The following is a 13,654-nucleotide window of genomic DNA, read 5'->3' as shown; positions in this document are numbered from 1 at the left end:
TCCGCTCCGGGGCAGCCTCACCCGCGGCACTCACTGCGTGCAGGGCTGCGGACACGGGACACAGAACGTTACTGAGCTACCAGAGAGTGTCCAGAAGAAGCTACAAAGGTCACTGGGTCTGTTCAGCCTGGAGGAGACTGAGGCAACCTCACCATGGCTACAGCTTCCTCAGAGGGCAGCAGGAGCGGCAGGCACCCGACTCGTCTCTTTAGTGACCAGGGACAGAGCCCAGGGAGCGGCAGATGTGCCGGGGGGGTCAGTGGGACATGGGGAAAAGGTTCTTCACCCAGAGGGGCCGGACACTGAACAGGCTCCCCAGGGAGGGGTCACAGCCCCAGCCTGACAGAAGAGACTGGACAATGTCCTCAGACACACGGGGTGACCTGTGGGGCGCCCTGTGCAGGGACAGGACTCCATGATCCTGTGGGTCCTTCCAACTCAGGACATTCTGTGATTCTAGAATGTCCTTGTTATTCACTGTTTTTAATTTAACAGCCATTCCTGCTCATCACTCGTGCCCGAGGGACAGGAGGAGGCTGGTTCTGTGTCCTGCCCAGCCCCCGAGGGACCCCCCACTGGTGGCACCGGTGACACAGACACAGGGACACGCAGGACAAGCCACCCAGACCGGTTCCAGTTCCAAAGCCAGTGCTGGCAAGTTGAGCCGGCTCTTACTCAGACAGCTGTAGGTAAATTTATCTTAATTCCCGCTGGAAGTGACTAAGTGTGTCCACAGAGGCATTAAATATTTATTTGATTAATCCAAACACTCTCTCCCTGCCACAGAGAAACCTCAAACGCAAAGCCCGACCACAGGCTGTGTTTGCTTTAGCAATACTTTTCCTGACTGCTCCGTAACACACCAAGTATGTAACCAGAGCCTGACTAACCCCAGCCTAAAACGGGCAAAAAGTCTAATACTTCTGGTTCTTGCAGAGCAAAGAGCAATAGAATGACCTTGACTTTGGAAGAAACAAACAGCGGGGGAGAGAAAGTGTCACATCCAGCTGAAACTGCTCACGCCTCCCGTTATCTAACCACATCCTGAGCGCGTTCAAGTCTTAACAGCATTTAACAGGGAAAAGAAAAAGACCAGCAGCTATTAATACCCGTGTTCGGGCAGATCCGAGCAAAGCGCTGCCTTCCCAGAAGGTCGCCTGCTTTTTCTGAGTACTGCGCTCAGATAAACGGCAAATCGCGTGAGCTGGCCAGGGATGCCCGGCAGGGTAACAGTGCCGCTTGCTGGCGGCCGCGCAGCCCCAGTGACGGGGCCGGAGCTGACCGCACCCGCCGCAGCGTGCAGGGACGGTGCTGGGGCTCCCGGCAACCCGGGTGACACTTACCGGATGCCACCTAAGGGCACCGGTGCTGAACCAGCAGTCATGGGGCAGTGCTCTGCCCATGAGCTCAGCAGAACGGAGCCGTGGCCGGGCAGCGGCACCACCGCGCTGGCACTGCGCCGCGGAGCTCCCGCCTGCCCCGGCAGATGTGCCGGCTGCAGGGGCAGCGCTCGGCTCCGGCTCCCGCTGCACCCTCCAAAAGCGGCTGCCAGCGCAATCCCGGCAACGCCCCCGCGGCTGGGGGCAGATCCAGAACAGCCTGGACACCTGCAGCCACCGGCCCCGGGGCACAGCTCCCGAAATCAGGGGCGCCCGGCGCGGGCGGGACCGCTGCAAGCTCTGACAAATCCTCCAGGAAGAAATGAAAAGCAGAGGGTGTTCTCCTCCCTAGCAGCTACACCCAAAAATGAGAAAATTAGGCTGTTTTTAGGCAGATCAAAAAAAAAAAAAAAAAAAAAAAAGAAGAAAATCATTATTTTAAAACAAGTCGGCTCTGCTGTGACCAGCACAGGGACAGAAGCGCTGTGACCCAGCCCTGGCCACAGGCTGCAGCCTCCAGCTGCCGCCCGGCGCTGGCACGGCGGTGAGGCAGCCCGGTCTCTGCCACCTGTGTCACCACAGGGCGGTTTGCAAAGCCACGGTGGCCACAGGTTCCTGTGGGGCAGCGGGACCAGGGCGCGAGCCAGCAGGGTCCCCAGGCCGGCAGCCACAGCTCTGCTCTGTGACAAGGACAAACGTCAGCACAGGATCAGCCTGAGAGTCCTGCAAGAAAACTGCACCGCGTCACCAACAGGACACGAAGGGGAAGGTGCTGGGGTGGCACGGATGGGCACGACCACGGCCTCCCCTGAGGACGAATGCTCCCCTCATGTCCTTCTGTTACACAATGCAGAGACCATCTCCACGTACTCCTCACTTGCACAAAGAGGTTATGTGACCGCAGGGCTACCGGATCCTCTCCCGTACCAGTACACAGCACCTGGAGCTTCAGCCGTCCCATCCCTGTCCCTCTAGCACTGGCGACCCTGGGCTTGGCCGAGCACAAAGTGGTCACAGAGCAGGAGCAGAGCGTCGAAGCGCTGGAGCCGCTGCAGGGCCTGGGCCAGCAGCGGGACGGTGACCACGTCTCCCGGGCGGGTGAGGTGAGCGACGAGCTGCTCGAATCCAGAAAGCCGTCCCAGCAACTGCGGTGCGACGCCCAGCTCCAGCGCCACGTGGCTGAAGTTCTTCGTGCCGTTCAAGGAGGGGTCCAACAAGAACGCGAGTGACTGCACCAAGGAACAGGGCAGCTCTGCTACCGGCAGACCTGGGCAGCAACACAGCAAAGGGAGGTCAGAACCCAACACATCTGGCTGGGATGAGAGTAAATGGAGCAGCCGGGCTCCTGTCCCCGCCGAGCGGGTGAAACGCCGCCCTGCCGCTGCGGTTATCTCCCCTGGCATCGCCTTCAGAGCTCAGCAACATGCAGCTGGCTCAGGCTGGGGAGGCTGGTAACTGGTGACAACTGGGCATCCATCCACACCTGCACACAGACCCTTCAAGGCAGTATCACAGAAAATCTACCCTGTGAACCAGCACCAAAGGCCACCAAAGCCAGATAAGTCCCTGTGACAACCGGCACCTCCACGTAGCTGCGGTGAGGTTCTGGAGGAGCTCCCTTCCCAGCACCCGCCTCTCCACCCCAATACTCAGAGCACAAAGGTGACTCTGGACACTTACCCTTCGTCTTGCTGCTGATCTGAGTCACAAGGCTCTGGGCATCATCCACCTGGCAAGACAGAGACGCGAGGCTGTTGGCAGCCCAGCGAGAACAGCAACGCCTGCCCCCATGCCCAGGGCTGCCAGAGGCTCGGGGAACGGCGCTTCTCCTTCCGCACTACATCCCACAGAGCCAACCACCTCCTCGCCATGCTCCAGGGCCTCCCAGCAAACTGCTGCCATAGACAGTCACCCGGAGCCAGCTGTGACAGGGATTTCCGTGCCAGACGTTTTCTGAGGCTCAGTGGCGTCAGCCACCAGGTCCCCGATGAGCTCACTGGAGAGCGGAGGAACCCGCTCCCCGCTGCCAGGTCAGCTCTACGGAGAGCGAGAGGACAAGGACCACTCGAGAGCACATCAGTTAGAGATACGCTCATACATCCAGTAAACAACTGTGGTCTTCTGGGTGTTTGAAACCACCCCAGCAGGTCACGTCCCCATGGCTCACGGCTTGTTTGGTGACACACTACTGAACATCTGGCAAACTGGCTTTTGTAAGTACCAGTTACTCCCAAATACTAACGAACCTTTGTCTACACGCCTACCCCACTGGCCAGCCCAGCCCCCTGTGCCTGAGCCTCAGGTGTCCACCGGTGTTTGGAGGAGCCCTGAGGCCAGAGGAACTCACCGGCTGCTCCTCGCCTGCAGCAGAGGGATTCGGGCACGCGGAGAGCGGGCGCCGCGCTCCCCCCCGCCCCGGCCCGCCGGCCTCTGCCGGGATTCTCCGCTCCGCCCGCTCCTCCGGCCGCTCGCCGCCCACGAACTCCGCCTGGGTGGAGAACTTCTGGAGGTCCAGCTCTGTGCACTCCACCGGGGCGTGCGGCCACTTGTGCTGCATCTCGGAGGCGCAGGAGGAGAGGGGGGCCATGGCGTCCGGCGGGGCGCGGATGAGGGGCTGGCTCTCCAGGAGCCCCCGGCCCCGCTGGCCTTTGGACGCAGCGCCCGCCAGCGGTGCGTCCGGCTCCAGCTGCAGAGCGGGGAGCTGCAGACCCAGGGCTTCCCCGTCCGAAATGAACTGCACCGCTTCCACGGGGCCTGCAACCAGAAACCGGCACGGCTCAGCGGAGCCCAGCCTGCCAGAGCCCAGAGCCCCGTGTTCCCCGCACCGCCGCCGAGCAAAGCCACCTTTGTGCCTTTCCACAACGTCCTGAGTGGGGTCGAGCCCTCCCCCCAGTGCAGGGAGAGGGGCTGGGGGTCTCAGGAGCTTGTGGAGGGCGCAGCTTCTGGCACCTTCTCACAGAAGCTTCCCCCACTGCTAGAACTTTGCCATGCAAACCCAATACGGAGCTGCAGGGGCTGCACATGAGCATTTCTGGTACAAAGTCTGTAAGCAATTAAGAGAGGTCCCAAACTTCCATTTGGTGGGACTTGGACACTGTCCAGCTCCATCCTTCCTGCCCCAGGACACCTCAGTATGTCCCAGGACCACGCGAGCTGGGCCCAGCACCCCCTCCCTGCCCAGGCACAGCCGGCAGCTGCAGGTACCTTCTGCCTGCCTGTAGCAGGGGCTCAGGTTCTTCACGCCCAGGCAGCAGGGACCAGACATCTGCTCCTCACACAGGAACCTGCCGGGCACCGCCGCGGTTGGGAACATCGCTCGCTGGCCCGAGAAGTTCTGAGTCCTCAGGAAGACTTGGAGGATGGAGGAGAACCGGTCTGAGCGAAGGCTTGGCTCGCTTCCCCGGCATGTCCTCAGCCGTGCGGTATGTCTGCGAGGAGCCGGCAGCAACCTGGCACGCCGCGGGGCTCCGGCGTGTCCCAGACCAGCCACCACACCTGCTGCCCTCCTCCCTCACCCGTCCTGCCCCACACAGAGCCACCCAACCTCAGCCGGCCCCAGAAACCCTGCGGAGAGGGGACTGCAGCTGTGGCAGTGAAATGCAGTGTCCACTCCTCACACTGGGACTGCGCAGGGAGGCTCCTCGTGTCTTTGAGCAGGCAAAGCACAAGAGAGGTCCCTTGCACAGCAAGGAGGGGATGCGGGCACGTGTGAAGGGCAAAGGGAGGAGGGGGAGAAGCACTGCAGGCATCGACTCACCCCGCTGGCACTGGCTCTTCCAAAACCGCTTGCAGTAGATGATGGAGAGTGCCAGAAGCACCAGCACGATGATGACCAGGGCACTGCTGGTCAGCGCAAGAAGGGCCGTGTCCTGCGGCGGGACGGTGGGGACGGCTACCTTCACCAGGTTTGTTCTGGACCGACCTGCAAACACACCAGCCACAAAACGCTGGAGCCTAACCCCACGGCTTGGGGCACCCCTCTGCGCCCGTCCCTCCTCCAGCAGGTCTGCGGGACAGCGGCTTGTGCTGCGGCCAGTGAGCAGGATTGGTGACGGGATGGCGCGTGTCTGAGTGCTCAGCTTCAACACTGTCACGGTGACTTAGCACGCACCATGACCCGCGTCCTCCCCCCGCCCCAGAGCAGCCTGACCCGGGCAGGGACACGTACACTGCGGCTCGGAGGACGGCGTCTGCTTGGTGCAGGGGATGCACTCCCAGTCCAGCTGCCCGCTCAGCCGCGCCTTGCGGTAGAACCTGCAACACAGGACGGGGTCTCAGCAGTGCGGGCCCCACGGCGAGACCCGGCCCGGCTCCCACAGACAGGTGGTTTGTCCATCCCGCAGCAGCACGGGCACAGCCGACCCCGTGCTGCTGCCCAGGGCTGGGACACGCAGGGCAGCGGGGCTGCCCAGGGCTCCCATTGCTGGCTGAAGATGCACCCGCAGCTACTTCATGCCTGTTGCCACCTTGGCCAAGGAGTGACATCGCCTGAACCGCCGCGCCCCTGCCCCGCGCCTGCTCGAGTGGGTGACAGTGTCTAACAGCTCCACGAAGCCACAGAAGCCCCCCAGCCTACAACTGCGTCTGGGAAGAGGCTCCTCAAACAGAGCCCCGACGCGTTCCTGTCCCCTGCTCGCCGGCACGTGCTCTGCAGCCCCAGCAGCTCCCAGGCTGTGGCACACAGCCACCTTCACCTCTGCAGCTCTTCAAACCCATCACCCGTGGCACGGCGTGCCCTCTTTGGGGACCACCAGCTGTGGCATTCCACGGCCACTCATCTTCCAGCACTTTGCCACCCCTGTGCCACAGGGACAGCCCAGGCCTCGAAGGAGTTTTCTTCCACTGCTCGTGCACAGGAGCCTTTATGTTCCTTTCTTTGGAGCTACAAGGGGGGTTTATGTCACTAGCAGTGTCCTCCAAGAGGCAGCCCTTGGTCAGCAGGGCTCCTCTTATGTCCCATGCTCCGGCTGGCCTCAGCTAAGGCCCCCTGTGTCCCCGCACCCTGCCCGCTGTCACCACCGCAGCCCCGGCGCCGCTCACCCCGGCAGACACTCCCCGCAGACAGCGTCGGCCGTCGCCGTGCAGTTGGACTTCTGGAGGCGGTTGATGAGGGCACAGGAGAGGCAGGTCTTGCAGCCGTGGTGGCCCCAGCTGTCCTTGAACTTCCTGGGAGGGCAGGGGACACACTGTGCGTCCCCCCCGCCGCCGTCACCGCAGTCCTGCAAGACACGAGGGCGGTTACGCAGCTGTGGCCAGGAGCCGCTTCAGGTCCCAAAGTGGCACAGAGGGGACTGGCCCCACTTCTCTGGGGACAAGGGGTGGGGGGGTTACTGCTCATGTGAAGGGTCCTCAGAGCCCACGGAGAGCAGAGGCCACCGGAGCACTGGGACGGGGCACACCGGGAAGCCATTTGCTGCCCATGGGCCGTGTTGAGGGAGCAGGAAAGTCCTGCAGCAGCATGTCCCGGGGGCAGTGCTGGCCGGGGACCCGCTGGGTGCTGGGCGGGCAGCACCGGTCCCAGCGCCGAGGCCAGGCCCCCGCAGCCCCGTGCTGCTCATGCCCACCCAGCCTGCAGCGCGGCTTCACCCGCTGATACGGGCTGGGAGGAAATTTAGATCTCCATGGGCAGAAAGGAAAGAGGGCATGCTGAGGGGCAGCGTGAAATCCCTTCCCAGCTCCTGCTTCCATTGTCTCACCCTCCTACCCAGGGTGAGCACAACGGTTCACCGTCCCTTCCCACCGAGCCCCAGCTCTCCCCAGCACGCCAGCAGCTCAGAAGATCCTTCTGAAGGAAGGCAGAGGACCCAGCTGGCACTGTACAACCTTGCTGCCACATGGTTCAGGGCTGTTCCAGAGCAGCCGGGTTACCTTGGAAAGCTCCTGCCCGGGCATGCACTTTCTGCAGGGGGTGCATTTCCCATGCTCGTCCCGGTACTCGCTCTCCTGGCAGGCCATGGGGCTGGGGGGAGCCTGAGGGGGAGACGGCAGAGAGGTCAGAGCCGGGCCCGGCACGTTCGAGATGAGCAGCATTGCCCTTCCCTGGGCACGCGTTTCTGCTCTGGCGGGACAGCAGCCCATGCTCCCGGTGCATCACGGCTGCCAAGGCTGCGGCTCCCAGCGCACACGGGCTGCGCCGGTGCTCGGGAAGGGCTTCCCAGCGAGGCTGGGGATGAACCACCTGCTTTTGCTGCCACAACGCAGCCCTCAGGACGGAGCAAATGACATTTCATACCCAGCGTTAAGGCGGACACACCGACTGCCAGGTCACCGATCCGCTGGAGGCGGGAGGACTTGTCCAGCCCTGGCTGCAGGTCTGGCTACCCCGGACCATGGGCAGAAAGCTCAGTCCCAGCAAAGTCCCAGCGTCAGGACCCGGGAGCTCAGCTCTGACGTGACCACACGCCAGTGCCCAGTGTGTCCCTGGCAGAGCAGGACACGCACCCATGGCCCCAGTGCCCCGCACACATCCCAGCCCAGCGAGGGTGCACTGCTGCTGTCCCAGAACCAGCACCCACCACCCTGGACACAGCACCCAGAGCCTTCCCGAGGTGAAGCCAAGGGCAGAGCTGCCCCAGCCTCAGCGGAGCCTCAGTTTGCCCCTTGGGGAGGGTGGCTCACAGCAGAACATGACACCTGGGTCTCACCAGGAACAGACAACTCAGAATGATGCTACAAAACTGACCAATTTATTTGGAGTTTTGGGGCTGCCAGCTCATTTCTATATATTCCAGGTGTGTTCTTACTGTGATGACCAAATGGAATAAAATCCACCTCCCTAGACCAATCTTCATTTTGCTTTTCCCCTAACTTGTGAGGCAAATCAGGAGAGAAACTGTGTTCAACCAGCCTCAGGAGCAAGACCCCTGAACCTCTGAACGCCCACCAGGAACAGGGAACGCCTCGACACGCTCTTCTGAAGAGCAGCACCCGAGCAGCCGCTCCTGCCGCAGCCCAGGGCCGCGCTCCTCCCGCCTGGTCCCACCGCCCCCTCGCCGGGCGGACGCAGACGCTTGGCCAGGCTCCCGGGCTCCGAATGACCGAGATTCATAGGGGATGAAGTCTGTCCCGGACGAGCGCGGCGGGTGAGTCACCTCTCGCGCGGCTCCTCGCACGCCGGCTCCCAGGGGCTCTTGCAAGGAGAGGCAGCGCCAGCCCGCGAGCACTGGCGATGAGGAGCTAAGGGAGCTAAATTTATCTTGCAAATATCTCGGGAGGGGCATGATCACAGCCTATAAATAGTGTGAAGGTTACCGACACTACTGAATAAATAAAGGAGATTTGTCACCATCTCAGAAGGTGGCGCAGAGGGAGCTCGGTGCCAGTGCCCCGGGGGAGCACGGGGGTTCAGATACAGGCTGAGGGCAGTAGGGAAAGTAAAAAGAGGGGAGACAGGTGACACAACCGGTTCAGAGGGTTGGCCTGGAACCCAGCCTGGTGCACTCAGTGTCGTGTCCCCGTCGGCGGGGGTCCTGCCCAGCGCAGGGCTCAGGGCTGCTGCGCCAGAGCCGCCGCTTCGTTTGGAGTTTCACCCCTAACAAGAGTGTAACGGTGTGTGAAACAGAGTTGCGGGAAACAGGAAAGGAGTGAAGACACCGGACTCTGGAGAACAAGGGGACTGCGTTTCACCCCTCTCCAAAGCGCCCTTGTAACACGAGAGAGCGGTGTTGTTGAGAAAACCACAACCCAAACCACAGACCAGCAGTCTTCCGAGTGACCCTGTCCTGCCAACACAACATGACCTCTTCCTCTCGGCTGTTGATGGACTTCCCTGCACTTCAGAAGGGTTTGCAGCCAGGGTCTGTCCCTGTCTCCACAGCAGCTTAAACCAGTTTCCCACAAGCAGAAAGCCGCACGGGCCCAGGGAACGCGGTGCCAGCACACGGCACGGCCGCGGGACGGCGGGGAGGCGCAACCCCGACGCAGAGCTATCGAACACCAGCGGGCCTGCTAGTTCCCGAGCCACGGTGTGGAGACATGGAACAAACACTTTGTCGAATGGCATGAAATTTAAAGCTGTGGGATTTTTTTTTAACTTCTTATTTTAACAACAGCAAGTGCAGCAGGTATTCAAACCACACCACACTTTCCTGGGAAAGCAGCAGCTCCTGAGCGTCTGATAAGCAACTAAAACAACTGGTCCTAATGAGACAAAAGTAAAAAATAAAAACAACCAACCAAACCCTCCCAACTCTTTGGATCCTACACGGGATCTCAAGGTGGCTGACAGCATCAGATTTTATTTGCCAAAGAGCATCAGTGCACTTACGAGTTGGATGCACTGCCATTGTTTCGAGATGCAGAAACCTTCTGCCTTAGAAACGCCGTGATTTGTTAAGGGAATCAAGTCGGCTGAGCAGGGCGAGCAGGGCGCGCTGCCCGCTGAGCTGGGACGCAGGGCAGTGGAACCACGAGCTGCTGAACGAGCTTCACGGCATGAGGTGAAAACAAGCACCGAACCCCAAGAAACCCCACAAACCAAAACCCACATTTCAGTAAAGCTACAGTGCAAGTTCATTCACCTCTGAGACAACTCCAGAGCTCTGCCATTCAGTTTCTCCTGTGAAAATGTAACCTTCAAAAAAACCTTAGAGTACCTGGGAATCTATTTATAAGTGTCTTTATGTCCAGCTAGTGGACTCTGGCAGGAATAAAGGGAGAGCGGCAGGCAGCGGGACATCATCGGAGGGTTCTGCGCTCGGCACACCAGACAGGCACAGCCACAGTAACTGTGCCTCAGGTGAGACCCCCGTGTACATCACAACAAACACCGGAGAGCTGACATCCTGAACAAGAGCTGCAAGTGCAAAGGAGGGGGGGGGAATGAAATGTTATCTGGAAAATATTACTTCGTGCCTTGGGTTTGGCAGTGCCGAGTCCCAGTCTCTTGCTCAGTCGTTCCTCCGCTCCTGTTCGTTTAGTCTGCACTCGTTATGTCTGGACAGCATCACTTGTGCCGCCCCGCACGGCAAAGCTGGCTGGGAGGGCTCTGCCGGCCCCGAGGGCGCCCGGGAGATGAAACGCTGCTCAGAGCGGCAAACATGGGAAAAAGGCCGAATCGGCATCTTTTCACACGGCTTGGAAATCAGCAGCTTTCCCAATCTGTTTGGAAATTCTGCTCACAACATTGTCCACTAACTGTTTAATTTGCAGTGTCTGGGAACTTGTGCTTCTTTATGTGAGAGCAGCCCCAGCCCGGGCTGTCCCAATTAAATAATTACAGACTGGGACCATAACTGTGATTTTTGTCAAGTTCTGCCTGCCCACCTTGGGCATCCACACTCTTCCTTATTAGATATCACAAGTAATATTGCCCAAACTCCTATTAATTTTCATAAGACTTTGGGTTTCTCTCTGTTTTTTTTTTTTGCCCCGTGTCTACTTCTTAGTAGTTATCACTGTCTCACTTGTGACAATAATTCAGTCTCCTCAGAGTGCCTGAGTTTTTCTTCAATTGTTAACACTGTCATAAATAAACTCACACAAACCACACTGAGAAGAAAAAAAGTATCGTGTAATTTGAATAATGACGGTTATGAATAAAAGAATTTGCAACAGTACTTATTCTGAACTCCTTGAGCATGCCCTTAGGAATGCCTGACACTTCTGGGTAGGTGAGAACACTTGAACGCTTTCCAGGGGTGAGCGCACCCGGCACGGACCCGGCCAGGACCCGGTTACGCGGTGTCACCTCTGCCCCGCCAGCCCTCGCCCCCGCAGCAGCTCCTGAGGGACCGAAACCCCGCGGCGAGGCTCCGGCTGCGCGCCCCGGGCGCGGTGTGCCGGCTGTGCGATGCATGTGGCGCTGCCGCCCACGCGTGTTCGCCACCCCCGCCGTGCGGCCGCCGCTCCCCGCCGTGCCGGAGGGCGCCCGCCCACCCACGCAGCCCAGCAAGCCCCGGCTCGCCCGCCGCCTCCCCCGGCCCCCACGCGCGGAGCGCGGCCCAGCCCACGCGAGGGAACTGCCGAGCGCCGCCCGGCCCCGCCGGCGCCCCCCCCCGCCCGGCCGCGGGAGAGCGGGCAGCGAGCCGGGATATGCCCGGGCACGTCTCGGCGAGGGGCTCCCGGCGCGCGGCGGCACCTCCACCGCATCACCGCACCGCATCACCCCGCCTGGCACCCCGGGTCCGCACCCCCCGGCCGGGCACCCCTGCATCCCCCGGCCCGGTACCCCGAGGTGCCGCCGGAGCCGGTTCGGTCCACGTGTATCGCTGCCGTTGTCCTCGCGGGTGCGGGACCCGCCGCAGCCCCCGCAACAGCCCCTGGCCGGCGGTGCCACCGACACCGGGGAGGGTCGAGACCGCCGCGCGCGGGCGCGTGGAACTCACGGGTTACCTGTGTTCCGGTGCCGGCGGGACGGTGCGGACCGGGGCGGGCGGCGCAGGCAGAGCGGCGTGGGCAGTGAAGGCAGCACCGGCAGGACGATGGGGCGGGCGGTGCAGGCGGGACCGGCAGGACGATGCGTGGCGGGCAGTGCAGGCGGGACCGGCAGCACCGGCCGGACTCGGCGTGTCCCGCGTGGAGCGAACGGCACCGGCAGCCCCCGCCGCCACGCCCCGCCACGCCCCGCCCCGCCGCCTCCCATTGGCGGGCGCCGCCGCCTGGGCGGGGTTATGCAAAGCAGCGGCCGTGGCGGGGCGGCCGGCGCGCCGAGCAGCGCCACCCGGCGGCTGGGCAGAGCAGCGGCGGCGCGGGCCGTCCGGTGTCACCGCAGCAACTCCGGCCCACGCGTGTCAGGCGGGCTCAGCAGCGGCGTGGGGCAGCCGGGAGCCCCAGGCCGGGTCCGTGCGCCCAAAGAGCTGCATCTGACATCTCCGCTGCGGGCCCGAGGACGCTGGAACAGTCCCTGCGCAGCCAGCCGCCTCCGTCAGCACGAGTGAATGCATCAGAAATGAATAAGTTTGACAGTTTGGGCTGTGGCTCTGCCCACAGGGACCACCCGAGATCGCCGTGGCCAGGGGCTTCTCTCACGCTCAGAACTGAACTTGTAACAGCGCATTTGGTGTGACTTATCAGTGAATCTCTGGGGCGGCTTAGGGTGTTATCTGGGATGTATCCCAGAATTATTGTGCAAAAGACTTGCTCCATCACAGTGTTTGCCAAGTTACCATGTGGAATCGAAGTTTCTCGTGCAGGAGGGAGTTTATTTTCCCAGCAGCACTGATCTTGGCACCCTCTGCTCCGCCTATTGTGCCTCCAAAGCAGCCGGCGCTGGAGCTGGATCTGCCCGTTGCAAACCCCTCCTGTGTTCCCTGCCTTGGGGCACCGGAGGGTGGGCAGTCAGTGCTGCTCCTCTGCAGTGGCTCGGGCAGGAGCCCTCACTGAGCTGTTGGACAGGGATGTGTACCTGAACCGTGCTGATTTTAAACCTGTTATTCTGTGACATTGTCCCCATTTCTTTCTCTTTTTTCAAAATTTAAGTGATGTTGCTCCAACAGATGCTTTTGAGAAGTCGCTTAAGTTCCCCACTGTCACTGCACAACAGCCTCCAGAGAAGCCAGACTGTGCGATTGGAATAACTAGAAGGATTTCGTGTGGAACTCAGTTAAGCAGTCAACTGCCTGGCTGTTTTCTCACCGAGACTTCTGACTTTTCACAACCCGGTGCTTCGGCCGGGTTAATGATGCCGTCGCCACAGGAGCTGTTCTGCAGGGGGATGGGATGACTTCACCTCCCTCACGGGGCCGTTCGCCTCACGCGGGTCCGTGTCTGATGCAACCGCCCGTCTTGCATCAGCGTGCGGGCGGCCGCACTGCCCGAGGGGCCGGGTTGCACCGGGGCCTGAGCAGGGGGACAGCCGAGGACGGACCCACGGACACAGACAGCGGCTCCGCTGATGCTGAGTTGTTCGCTGAGCACAATGACATCAGCAGAGGGCAGCTGTGGGGTTATTTTCCTCTACAAAGCTGACTGAATCAAGGTGAAAGATGTGCAGACAGAGCATCCAGTATATCACACCGGCTGGATGATGGGTGTTCATTTGAAGAGCTCCTCAGAACCCGCGTGGTTTGGGGTGCTGTGGGGTGCTTTGAGGTGCTATGGAGTGCTGTGGGGTGGTCCCACTGGCAGACGGTGTGCAGCCCCACGGCGCTGGCCAGCCCGAGCCCTGGCACTGGTCAAGGCTGCAGCGCGCAGCCCCCCTTCACCCCAGTTCCTTCCATCAGCCCCCCCCTCACCCCATTTCCCGCCATGTGTCCCGCTGTCCCCTTGTGCCCACCTATCGGCCAGGGCAAACTGCCCGAGGCGCCCATGCTGTGGCTGTGGTGGGTTCCCAGTCA

General features: G+C 61.4%; 1 protein-coding gene across 1 annotated transcript; it reads right to left on the bottom strand.

Moving 5' to 3' along the window:
- Nucleotides 1-2,350: 2,350 nt before the first annotated feature.
- On the bottom strand, nucleotides 2,351-7,334 carry EDA2R (ectodysplasin A2 receptor; the record flags this gene model as incomplete). Its single annotated transcript, XM_080352409.1, has 8 exons — nucleotides 2,351-2,646; nucleotides 3,060-3,108; nucleotides 3,727-4,133; nucleotides 4,584-4,730; nucleotides 5,137-5,301; nucleotides 5,548-5,633; nucleotides 6,420-6,598; nucleotides 7,248-7,334. The coding sequence occupies 8 exons, from the start codon at nucleotides 7,332-7,334 to the stop codon at nucleotides 2,351-2,353; spliced, it is 1,416 nt and encodes a 471-aa protein (XP_080208535.1).
- Between the last annotated feature and the right edge of the window lie 6,320 nt (nucleotides 7,335-13,654).

The sequence above is a fragment of the Nesoenas mayeri genome (genome assembly GCF_963082525.1).
Source record: "Nesoenas mayeri genome assembly, chromosome: 13".
Classification (NCBI taxonomy): Eukaryota; Metazoa; Chordata; class Aves; order Columbiformes; family Columbidae; genus Nesoenas; species Nesoenas mayeri.
The sequence above is the reverse complement of the archived record's forward strand: the minus strand, read 5'-3'. Positions and strand labels throughout refer to the sequence as shown.